The sequence below is a fragment of the Kogia breviceps genome, chromosome 2, assembly GCF_026419965.1.
Source record: "Kogia breviceps isolate mKogBre1 chromosome 2, mKogBre1 haplotype 1, whole genome shotgun sequence".
Taxonomy (NCBI): domain Eukaryota; kingdom Metazoa; phylum Chordata; class Mammalia; order Artiodactyla; family Physeteridae; genus Kogia; species Kogia breviceps.
The window spans coordinates 173,532,311-173,544,557 of NC_081311.1; the positions used below are offsets into that span (position 1 = coordinate 173,532,311).

Genomic DNA, 12,247 nt, shown 5'->3' on the forward strand with positions numbered 1-12,247 from the left:
AATCGTGCAAGTAATCCTGAATCCATGCTTATGGAAAGAAAGAAAAATAAAAGTAAAGTACTAAAATATATAAAAAGTAAAAGGTGAAAATCATCCTATACAGTTCTATCAAATCTTTGTCTTCAGAGCCACCACTTATTGCAATTCACTTAAAACTTCCCATACCTCTTTTCATACATACACCTTTACAACAATTTGTTTTACTTGTTTTTAACATAAATGGGGTTCTACTTTATAATATATTCATAACTTGCCGTTTCACTCAGTCTGTCTTGGAAAGCTTTATGTGTCATTACATTATAGATAGACTTCATTATTTTTTATTGCTTTAATTTTTTAATGGTCCTCCTAATGATGGATACTTGTTTCCAGTTTTCTGCTATTATAAAAAAAATTCCATCCTTGAAACATATATCTTTGTGAACTAGCCAATAATAAGAGTTTCTTACTGAATTAGTAGTTTCTCTGTATTCTAGATGTTATTGTGTTAATTTTATATAGCAGATATTTTCTCCTTGTGTACTTGTCTTGGTGGCTTTTGTCATATTAATGTTTTAAATAATTATGTAGTCAAGTCTGTTGATCTTTTCCTTTGTCATCTGTTTTGTGGCTTCTGTATTTCTACATTATTTGTATTCATTTCTACAGAGATATTTTCATTTTTAACTATCACTTGTAAAGACACTTTCTTTTTCTAGAATCCTGTGAATGATGGTAATATGTTAGCATGTGATACATTCTGATGGCATGTAATAATCACATAAGGATCAGTGACTGTTTTGATGTCGGAGTTATGAAATAAATGTAATAAATTCTGGAAAAGCATTGGAGTTCTTGTGTTGTTTATGGAATCACCATAGGTAGTCCTCAATATTAAATTTATTTTTGACAGGCGATATGCTAGGCACTGAATGATAACAGTAGTACACAAATAAGAAGTAATCCCTTTTATTGTGACTCCTTTAGCCACAGTTGCTTTCCCAGTTATATCTGCTATATATAATCAATTTCCCTAACCTCAAGGTAGCAGCTACTGCTGCTAGGAATTGCTGTTCACTTTTGCTGTCATCCAGTGCCAGATGTAAGAAATATAGTAAACTCTTAGCAAAGCAGGTTCCAAAAAGTAAGAAAGATCAGCCTTGATTAACTTATCCAGAATTTTGCAGTTAAAATTTTAAAAGGTGTTTTATTGTGTTTGTGTGTGCACATATGTGTAATGTTGCACACTATATATAGGGTAAGGAGTCAGAACACAAAGTAACCTTTTCAGTGTTTGAGGTCTGTGACTCTGTGTCTATTAATCCCACCTTTCTACCTTGATACTCCATAACTTGGGCTGTTGAAACTTGGGCTATTTTGTCCTACCACCAATGATTTCCTGAGGAAGTAGCTTATAATTCTTCTGTTTCTTCCCTAAAATAGGAGGGAATACCCATATAGGCGGTACCTTGAAGCCAGTATCTCATAGACCCTGTCATCAACTGACTTCTACTCTCTACCCTCCCTCCTTACATGATTGATACATTTTTGAAAAAAAATTATAATTTTGCTGCTGCCCTTCCTTCCCTTGTTGGGAAGATTCATGGAAGAGAGGAATCCCGTTTTCTATAATAGATGGAGTAATATCCCAGTGGGAAGAAATGGCAAAGGAAAAAGTTTTTTCTATTTTGAAAAGACTAGAACTTTTATAGCTCAGCATATTTGGACAAGTCTGACAATAATTCAACTACATTGTAGTTTAGTTTAACTAGATTTCTGAGTGCATCTGCTAACCTAACCACCACATATACTTATTTACAACTTGAAAATTGCCTTTAAAACCACAAAAGCACAAAGCACTGTAGTGCTTGTAACACTCTTCCATATTATTGTAGGTAACTAAATGACCATGGAATCTGGAGCAGAGAACCAGCAGAGTGGAGATGCAGCTGTAACAGAAGCTGAAAGCCAGCAAATGACAGTTCAAGCCCAGCCACAGATTGCCACATTAGCCCAGGTATAAAATACATGGAGAGATTCCAAGTTGTCTCTTCTAAGAGGAATATGTTTTAAACAAGAGAACTTAGTTTTTATTACAGAGATATACATAAAATGAGCAGAAACATTCTTAGAATATCAGAATTTCTATTTATTTAGTATTAGCCTAATTTTAGAAATGATATTGATTCAGTAACATAACAGAAAACTGTATTGTTAAACACTAACACACTATTTGTAGTGACATAATTCAGAAATAATTACATTTAAACTGATGGGTAGATTGTCTCTCAAACAAAGGAAGAAAACCTAATATGATAACTGCTTTTTGTTCATGTCATATAGATTTATTTGGGAGAATGGGAATGCAGATAATCTGAAAGGCTAAATTTACATGTGCTTAAACTAAAAAATAGGATAAGCAAATAAATTGACACACAGGTAAATTTCAAGGATGATAGTTTTTGTCCCTGTATATTTTAAATATGATTCATAATTCTTTCATTTTGTCTTTGTCTTAAGCATTCTAAGGTTATATTCTCTCATCCTTATTTTTTGTTCTTGTGTATTTTTTCTCAGATGTTTTATTAACAATTGTTGGCATATATATGAGTGAGAAAGGTGGTTAATATAAAAACCAAATAGCGACAATTACCTGCTAGGTAAGAAAACGTGATATTGCCTCTTTCAGATGAAAGCTTCCAAAAGAAAATAATCCTAGCCAAGGCTCTGGTATGTCGAGCTTCAGCTTCCCAAAGAGTTTAAAAGCTCTCCTAAAGGAGTCATGAGCAAGAATGGGTCTTGGGATTTAGAGGGCTAACCACAGGTGGTTACCACACTGAGCTAAAATATGGGCCAAACAGACCTCCAGCAGCAGTGTGGTCAGAAGCGGTGGGCTGCTTTGTGTTCTCTCCTAAGATCACCTGGACCCACCTCCAGCCCTCAGGTATAAGGCAAAGCAGAATACATTTAGGGATGAAGTAAAAGTACTCAAGATGAAGCAGGTGCAGCAACGAAGGTAAGAGCATCAGGACTTCATCAGCACATGGTCAAGGCCAATGTGCACAGATAAGAATCTGGGCTCATCCAAACATTCAGCCCTCTGGTAAAAAGAAGATACAATACCAGCAGGGATCTTGGTGGTGACAACCCTCAACATATCTATCTCTTGGGACATCATTTTCTGGTCTGGTTGTCCTCCACGTCCACTGTCTAATGTCATCCTGGAAATTCCTTTCTTCCTACTGTCTTTCTCTTGTGGAGTTTTTGTTTCCAGTGGTCCCTTGAGCGAGTTTGACTGGGTAAAGAATTATTGGTAAAGAAATCATTTTTCTTTCAAATTTTGAAGGCATTGATCCACATTCAACTTCTTGTGTTGCTGTTTGAAAAGACTAAATCCATTTTCTTACTTTGTATCTCTGTTATCTTGTAAAAATCTCTCTGTTCACAGTGCTTCACTATTTCATTATCAAGGCCTTGGTTTGTATCAGTTTTCATGCATTGTGCAGTTGTATTCAGTGGGCTTTTAATTTTAGTGGAATCTCCGGTCTTCAATTCTGGGCAATTTCTTTATTTGGTTGATGATTTTTTTTTCTTCTTCTTTCTCTTTTCTCTCTAGAATTCTTGTGATCCAGATGTTATACCTATAGGACTGTTTCTCTGATTTTCTCATCTTTTCTCTCCTGTTTTCTGTCTCTTTGTCTTTCTGGGAGATTTTCTCAACTTCACATTTCAACCCATCTGTCAGATTTTTTTAATTTCTGCTGTCATGTTTCCAAGAGTTCCCTTTGTTTCTGAATAGTCCTTTTGTGTTTTAATAGCATCCTCTTTATGTTTCACAAAGGCAGTATTTTCTCTTACCTCTGATAATATTGTTTTAAGTTTTCTTCTCTCCACATAGATTTTTTTCTATGTACCTTTTCTCCCTTCTATCTGTTTTGGTCACCATCTTTCCTATCAGAAGATTTCTTTGAATATTTGGTAACTTGAGGTTTTCTGCCTACATTTAAAAGTAGGGAACCAAAAACCTGTATTGGAAGTTCTGTGGATCTGTTTGGGGCCTAACATCTATGAGTTGTGAGCTTCACGGTAGGATGATTGTGGCATCTTACTGTCATTGTCTCTTTAAGTCTTTCTTCTCCCTTAAGCGTTGGTCAGGTTCGCAGAGAAAAGCTTTACTAATCTTCTGCTTATAGGTAAAGACCTTTGAGCCAGACGAGGGAAGAGGACTGGGACTTAGTACCCCACCTCAGCAGTGCCTGGTGTTAGGCAGTCAAGAAACCTTCTATCCAGAAAATAAACCTCCATTTTTCTGTCAGCATAGGGTATAGATTAGTTATTCTTCCACAGAGAGTTGAAGAGGGGATCCAATTGCTTTTCAAAGACCTTCAGTCAGCCTTCCTTATTTTCATCCTCTCCTTTCACTCTACCTTCTGGGGTGCCTTAGATCCTGAGCCTCTTAAGGACTTTGTGGGAGAAATCAGTCTGTCCCTGCCTCCGCCTCATGAGTTGGCCGCCTGAGGTTTTCCAAGTTCATTACCATTCATCCATTTCCAGCCTCCAAAACTCTTACTGTTATCTCCTTTCCCATTCTTCTCTGCTGGTGTGATTATGCCTATAAAAACAAAATCAGTTTCATGAAGCTTAATTGGAAATTCAAGAAAGAACAAAATTATATGCACTTGTTCAATTTCCATATAATCACTGATAAGTGGAATGACATGATATTTGAGTTTTAGGAAAGCTAATGTCTGTTCCCATTTATATTTTTTGTTGTTCTTTTTAATACCTAATTACAGAGTTTTTTTCACTTGCTCATCCAAGTTCTTAACACATATATTATACATTTTTGACATTATTTCTCGCAATTCTGATACCAGTTATTTTTTGGTTGTCAGTCTTTAATACTAGAAATCTATAATAAAATTGTCAAGTCCAAGACCATTGTGATTTGATCGATGAACAGTAAAAAAACAAATTCAGCCTAACTAGTAAAGGAAGAAAATCAATCTAAAACAATAATGAAATGCCTTATTTTGCTTTTAGAATTTACAGAGATTTTTTTTTTTTAAGTGGAAAAAAACAGTGTTGGTTTTGAGTATGGGAATGTTAATTTTTATGGATGGTTTTAAGTAAAGACTTGGGTAAAAGGATGATCGTTGCAATTTTGTTGTAAAATAACTTTCTTGTAATAGGCAAATTTGAAAACCTAGATATTCAATAATAATTTTTGTATATTCAATAATTTAATATTTAATAATATTAAGTTAATGATTTAATTATTGTTTAATTATTACTAATAATTTAATTCTAATAATTTGTTGGGATTTATTAAACAGATTATGTAATTTTTATCATTATACCATTCTTTACCATTAAAGAATACTATTAATGGTATGAAGAGATATTTAGAATGGATTTGAAAGATAAAGTAGATTCTGTGATAGTATTATGAAAATTGAGTGTATATATGCATCTTTAAAAACACCTATATCTACAGCAAAAATATTAAGTGATTAGCTCTGAGTGGTAGGAATATAAGCAATTTTTTCTTTTTTTGGTGTATCTGTATTTTATAAACTTACAATGAGGGTAGCCATTATGTAAAATAATTAGGGTAGAAAAGGGATTATTTGTTGAGTGAACTTGTTATATTTACCCTAGAGAATACTCAGAGAAGAGGACGTACTACTAATTGCTTCAAATATTAGAAGAGCTTTCCATTGAGATGGGATACTCTGAATAAATTATGGTTTTGGTTCTCAAACTTTGGCACAGGCGAAAGTGTCCTTGGGTTTATGAGAGATTCTGACTTTATAAATAGGCACCCTATGTTAACTCTAATGGAGGTCATCCATGGACCACATTTTGAGAACGAGGTAAAACTAAGTAAGATGTATAGTAGCCAGAAAAACGATTGATAAGGAAGGCCTTCCTAACTGTCCAAAGGAGAAGCTCATGGTTTTAGCCTCTACCTTCAGTAGATATCTTTCCCCCAAGCTTCGTAGTCAAATATTTAAGTGCCTGCTAAAAATCTCTACAAATTCAGATATCATATCGATTCCATCATCTTCCACCACTGCCCCAACCACCCATAAGCTTCTTCTTGTCTTCTCTCTCTTTATGGCATGGTCTACAATTCTCACTGAAACATGAAATATGTGGGTCATCTTTGGTTTCTGTCTCACCTCCTTCAAGCAGTCATTCATAAAGCCCTTTCTGGTTTGCCTCCTGAATTTTCATTAAATCACTTCTCATTCCCATCCCTGCCACAACTCATGCGTAATTTCTGGCCTTTATCATCTCACCTTTACTACTATATATAGATTTTCTCAGTTGGTCTCATCTCCACTTTTTTCTTCCTCTGAGATAAGTATCTTTCACACTGCCACTAAAGTAAAGTGATCTATCTGAAATGCAAGCCTCACCATGATATTCAGGAGTCCAAAATCCCTTCAGTGCTTTTCCCAATCTCACGGTAAAATGCAAGTTCTTTAACATAACATATGTAAGATTTTTCATGACTAGCCCATCTGGCCTCTGCCTACCTCTGTTATTCCATCTTCCCACACTTCCTACATCATATAGTAACACACTTACGTGCTCCAGTAGTACTGGCTGCTGGTCATCCCCCTCTGCCATTTACAGACACTGCTGTTTCTCTTTGCTTTTGCCATTGCTACCCTCTTCCTGGAATTCTGTGCCTCCCCCCTGCAAATCATAATAACATGCCTTACTTGTATTCTTTATTTCAAATTCACATGCTTCCTTGGTAGCCTCCCCTCCTCGTGGGTGGGGCAGGGTAGCTTTCCTCAGTGTGTCCATTCTTCTCTTTGCAAACCTCATTACTTAACTGAATTATATTTATTTGTGTTCTTTTCCCCATTCCTTCATACACATGCCTCAATAATTTCTTTAAGGGCAGGGACCTATGTCTTTCTCATTTCTGTAGTTTCAGTTCTAACATTGTTTCTGGCACACATATCCCCAATAACTGTTTACCAAATGAACAAATAAAATTGCTACCCCCAAACGCATTCAAGCACAGGAACAATAAATACCATCTGATAGACATGTATGACTTAAGAACCCTTTTAACCTGGGTATTGAGTCATTAAATTTGCCTTCTTTGTGCCTCAGGAGAAAACTGGTTTCTCATATTCTTTCAGTTCTGCTTCCTTATTTCTTCAAGAGGAAAGTATATCCTTGAAATATCAATTATCAGTTCAGTGGGTGGGGTGGGGATAGACATTTTCAGTTTATAATATCTATTAACACTTTCTCATTAATGAAAGGCATACTTGTAATTAGTTTACAAGAGAAAAATATGCTGTATACTGTAAGATATGTATTTGTTTTAGATTTAGTAGCTAAATTTTGCCCAAGTTTGGGAACAGTTATGTTTTAGAACATGGGTTATTTAACACATGATATTCTGAAGACTTATGTTTCTTCAAAGCTAGCATATCTCTTGACCTTGGGTAAGTGACTTAATCTCTTTGAGCACTTCATATTTCTGTCTCTAAAATGGAGATAACCCTTATTCTAACCATTCTGATTTCTTCGAAGGGCAAAATGAGAAACAATATGAAAGCAGGTGGGAAAATGTAAGGCACTATACAAATAAAGTGGTATTTAGTGTTCAAAGGAAGTCTGTGTTATATATTTTGATATTACATTAAAATAGTTTTTTGGTTTTTGTCATTTGGGAGGAGTTTAAAAGTAGGGGACATGGGAAGCATTTGTAGTCTTTCTTCAAAAGGAATATTAAGTTTAATGATTAGTTTCTTTCACACCAATGGAATACTTAACCTAGCAGGAGGGTTATCCTTTTGCTGCCAAAAATTGTTTCTTACTAAACATGAGTACTCCCCAGGAGGTATCTGTGATGGTAATTTTTTTCCATGTTCAACACCATAGGTATCTATGCCAGCAGCTCATGCAACATCATCTGCTCCCACCGTAACTTTAGTACAGCTACCCAATGGGCAGACAGTTCAAGTCCATGGAGTTATTCAGGCGGCCCAGCCATCAGTTATTCAGTCTCCACAAGTCCAGACAGTTCAGGTATGTGTATAAAAAGTTCTGCATCTACTTTCATAACTGTTGTTTATAGCCATATCTTTCTCCTTTCATAACGAAAATAGGAACATATCTAGTTCAGAGTTTATTTTACTTTATAGTAATTATGGAATATGCTGCATCTGTATAGTCACCTTAAGTATAGGAACATATATACACAAGAACAGACATATAAGAAAAACTTTTTCTTAAACTAAAAAAGGAGAAAAGAATGGGAAAAATAACGTATATGGGATAAAGTGGAAATGTTGGGAGAGACTGTAAGGCTGATGTACCTCAGGGAAAATTAAGATACAAAAATAATTTTGTAATTATTTTCTAAACATGCAATTGGAAAAAATAACCCTTGTCAAAAATTAATAACCTTACCTAAGATATTATTTGAATGTAGAGAAAACCAACTATGTTTAGGATTCTAAGTTAGAGTATATAACTTTGAAATGATGTATTCAGAAAGTGTACTTTAAGAATCAGGGATTTTTTCCATGCATGTTATCTTATTCTTTGGAAAGATTGTTCCTTTGGTTTGGATCCAAAGGGAATAATGGTGTGTAAACCTCTACTTAACTGTAGGGAACCTAGGGCAGTATACATCTTTTCAATGAGCTTATTGGGGAAAAAAAGAGACTTGAACGTTCATTCAAGTAGGCCATAACCCCAGCCTCCCATTTCATATTTTTTGCTTCACAGTCTTCCTGTAAGGACTTAAAAAGACTTTTCTCCGGAACTCAGGTGAGTCCTAGGTCCTAGATTTGGAGAGAACTATTTTTAGAAAGGAAGGTGAGAAATTATTTTTTATATCTTTGTCCCTCTCTATAAACACAGAACTCAAGGTTTGAATAAAAATCTTAAGAGATCTTCTAGGTCTAGGCCAAACTTGTTACCTATCCAGCCCTTAGTCTGTTGCTTAATTTCCCTATATAATATCCTTCTCTCCTCCTCCAAATGGCAGTCCAGCTTTACTTGAACACTTTCAGAGAAAGGAAGCTCTATCTCCAGAGGTAACTGATTTATAATTTGGGGTAATTGCTAAAATATTCTTCCCTGTGGTGAACCAGAATATCTTTCTAAAACTAGTGGTCCCAATTCTATTCTCAGAAACTAGTTAAACAAATTTAACTCCTTTTTCTATTGGGCTGCTTCCTTTTCCCCATCTCCCACATCCTTCCCATTTAAAAAAAATGTCCAGACTAAGTATATGCCTGTTTTTCTTCAGCCATTTATATATGACATGGCTTTGATTCCTCTTCACCATCCTTGTTGTCTTCTTGTAGGTGAGAACTGTTGTGTTTTCCTTGAGTTCAGTAGCCAGATTTATTGATACTTGGAGAGGGGAGAAGTCCCTCCTTTGTCCTAGAAACATTCTATTAGTGTCATCCAAGGATATACCAGATTTTGTCAGCCATATCATACTATTGAGTCATTAAGCCACTGTTAACCCACCTTTGCTTCATTCTGTCCCTGTGCCTTTGGTTTGCTTGGACATTTAAGGCAGGGCGGTGTGGGAGGTGGAGAAAGAAAGAAAGAATATTTTGATATAAAATCATCAAGTTCTCTGCATTTCCATACTGAAAGATACTGGGAATGGAATTTGTTGTTACTGAGTAGTAGACAGTATAGTCCAGGTAAAGACTGAAGAATTTGGTTTTTCTATGGAACCACACTGACTGAACAATAGTCTCCTATCCTGTGCCTCACTTTTTATTTCATTGAATGCTGCCTAACTGTTGTTCATACTATGTATGCCATTACTAATTCCCTGCTCTTATCTTTCTCTTGATAATAGTGGAAAGAACCTGACCTGCTAGTCAGGAGACCTAGATTCCAGACCTCACATTAACCTTTACTTTTTCTTTTTCACTTACAGTGGGAGGTCTTTGTATAAAGAACACACAAAAATTACCACAATATTTGCTAAGATTACAAACATTGGTTTTAATATATGTTGCTCAATTGTTGATTATATTCTTAATTTTAATCTTTACTTTGTGGTAAGAGTAATAATAATAATTTGGACCTGGGGTTATATGACCATTAACTTTATAGAAATGTATATTCATCTTTTCAAAAATACATTTTTCCATCAAAGTGAGCTGTGCTTATAATTAGAATCCTGAATTCTACAAACAGAAACATAAAGAGTATTTTTTCTTTAAAGGCCCTAAACCACGGAGAAGCTATTAAACTTTAGTGGTAATGTCAGCTGGTTAACAGTGATTAGCATTAATAAGTAGGAAGTGGGGCTTCCCTGGTGGCGCAGTGGTTGAGAGTCCGCCTGCCGATGCAGCGGGCATGGGTTCGTGCCCCGGTCCGGGAGGATCCCACGTGCCGCGGAGCGGCTGGGCCCGTGAGCCATGGCCGCTGGGCCCGTGCGTCTGGAGCCTGTGCTCCGCAGCGGGAGAGGCCACAACAATGAGAGGCCCGCCTAGCACAAAAAAAATAAAAATAAAAAATAAGTAGGAAGTGGTTTATATCAGAAGAGGTGATCAAACAAGGAGAGAGGTGATTCCTCAAACTTCTCGATGGGAGAATATTAGTATTCTAGAACAGCATTTCCAAAATATACAAGGTACATTTCTCTTGATGTGAGAATAAGACTTCTGTTTATCTTTTTTCATCTCAGAGTATCAGAAACTAAACTGTACTAATATTTCATGTATGGCTTGACAATGGTGCCCTAACGTTATCCTTATGTATGTGTATACATCAAATCTCACAGATTATGTAAGAAATCCCACAAAAATAATGGGAGTTACACAAACGTATAGAAGTTAACAGTGGCATCCTCACTTTTCATTTGTTAGTTTTGGATGCATTTTTAATACACTTGTTTCTTTAGTAAATTTTTATTGATCACATGCTATGTGCCAGTCACTATTCTAGGTGCTATGAAAGACAGCAGTGAATAAATAATACTTCTCTTTTCTCATGAAGATCACATTTGAGCGAAGAAAGACAATGAAAAAATAAAATGTGTCGGGTGAGGATTAAGTGCTGGGAAGATGATTAAAGCAGGAGAAAGGGATAGAGAATGATGTGGAGGGAAGGGTGTTTTATTTTATGTAGGGTGGTCAGGGAACACGATGAGCAGTGAAACTATGAACTAGTGAAGGAGGCTAAGCCATACAAATAATGAAAGCAAGTCCAGCCTCAGAAGTGAGAGTATGCTTTCCGTACCAAAGAATAGCGTGAAGAAGTGGCCTGAATAGAGTGAGCAAGAGGGATAGCGGTTGGAGATGTACTTTCTGATACAGTCTTTACAGGACTTCCTGATGTGATGGGCAACAAGAAAAATCTTTTGTGCAAGATAGAGATTCAGTGGTTATCATATAGCAAAGTAGTTGAGTTGCTTAACATAAGGATGAGTTACTTGTTTGCTTTTTACGTAAGACAGGTATTCCAAAGTTTCCGATCTTTTTAACAATGGCAAGCAAGGGGTGACTTGCAGGGGATATGTTACCTAACAGATATTTTTGAAAAAAAACAAATTCCTTTCAACTATGCTTTCTGAGAAAAAGTGGCATTTTAACAATGCATAAGAGAATAACTGCATTTTGAAAGAAACGTGCTGTGGACAGAGTATTTTGAATATAGAAGTTTGGAAATGTTCCCATAGTTTTTGTTTTTTTGGTTTTTTTTACCTGCAAACGGTGTAAATTTGTCACCTAAAAATTCAAATCTATATACTTTCAAAACTCTGGAAATAGAGTTTCTAAACTATTCAGAAGTCTTCTAGAGTTTCAGTAGGTGTTGAACTTATTTGTTAAAATATAAAACCTTTTATTAGCATATAATAACTGACCAAGAGCCAGGGAGATGAAAATATACTAGTAAATCTCATCAAAAGTTTGTGTAATTGACAGATGAATATGAAAAATGATTGTTTTAAACAACAGCAGATGTTAAATCACATTTCAGAAAGTCCAAGCTTAGAATCAGATTTTTGAGTCACTGTTATAAAATATTAAATGATTTTTAATTAATCATATTAAAGTACATCATTCTCACTGTTATGAAATATTAACTGATTTATCTTAAAGAAATTTACAGGTGTATTTTAATATACTTATCCTAACTCTTTAAAAATTAATTTGTTTTATGATAAAGATAACACTTAAAACTTGCTAATAAATATATATGCTTATATAAAATTTTCTTACAAGGGAAATCTGCAGATCAAAAGAGTTTG

General features: G+C 35.3%; 2 protein-coding genes across 13 annotated transcripts in view; one reads left to right on the forward strand and one right to left on the reverse strand.

Moving 5' to 3' along the window:
- Positions 1 to 12,247, forward strand: part of CREB1 (cAMP responsive element binding protein 1) — a 59,908-nt gene that overhangs the window by 16,795 nt on the left and 30,866 nt on the right. For 4 of the 12 annotated variants that reach the window (XR_010839188.1, XR_010839189.1, XM_059054850.2 and 1 more), the window contains exons 2-4: positions 1,875 to 1,996; positions 7,897 to 8,043; positions 8,749 to 8,790. The exons of 1 other annotated variant lie outside the window; for it this stretch is intronic. Coding sequence is in view for 5 of the 11 variants with exons in the window: in XM_059054850.2 (XP_058910833.1) it covers positions 1,883 to 1,996; positions 7,897 to 8,043; positions 8,749 to 8,790 (303 nt within the window). In the remaining 6 variants the exon portion in view is untranslated. The remainder of the gene's footprint in view (positions 1 to 1,874; positions 1,997 to 7,896; positions 8,044 to 8,748; positions 8,791 to 12,247) is intronic. 7 more of the 12 variants (XR_010839190.1, XR_010839191.1, XM_059054853.2 and 4 more) reach the window with 3 other exon arrangements.
- METTL21A (methyltransferase 21A, HSPA lysine) overlaps positions 2,117 to 12,247 on the reverse strand; it is a 56,975-nt gene continuing 46,844 nt past the window's right edge. The window contains exon 4 of the mRNA XM_059054863.2: positions 2,117 to 4,591. Coding sequence (XP_058910846.1) covers positions 4,479 to 4,591 — 113 coding nt within the window. The 3' untranslated portion in view covers positions 2,117 to 4,478. The remainder of the gene's footprint in view (positions 4,592 to 12,247) is intronic.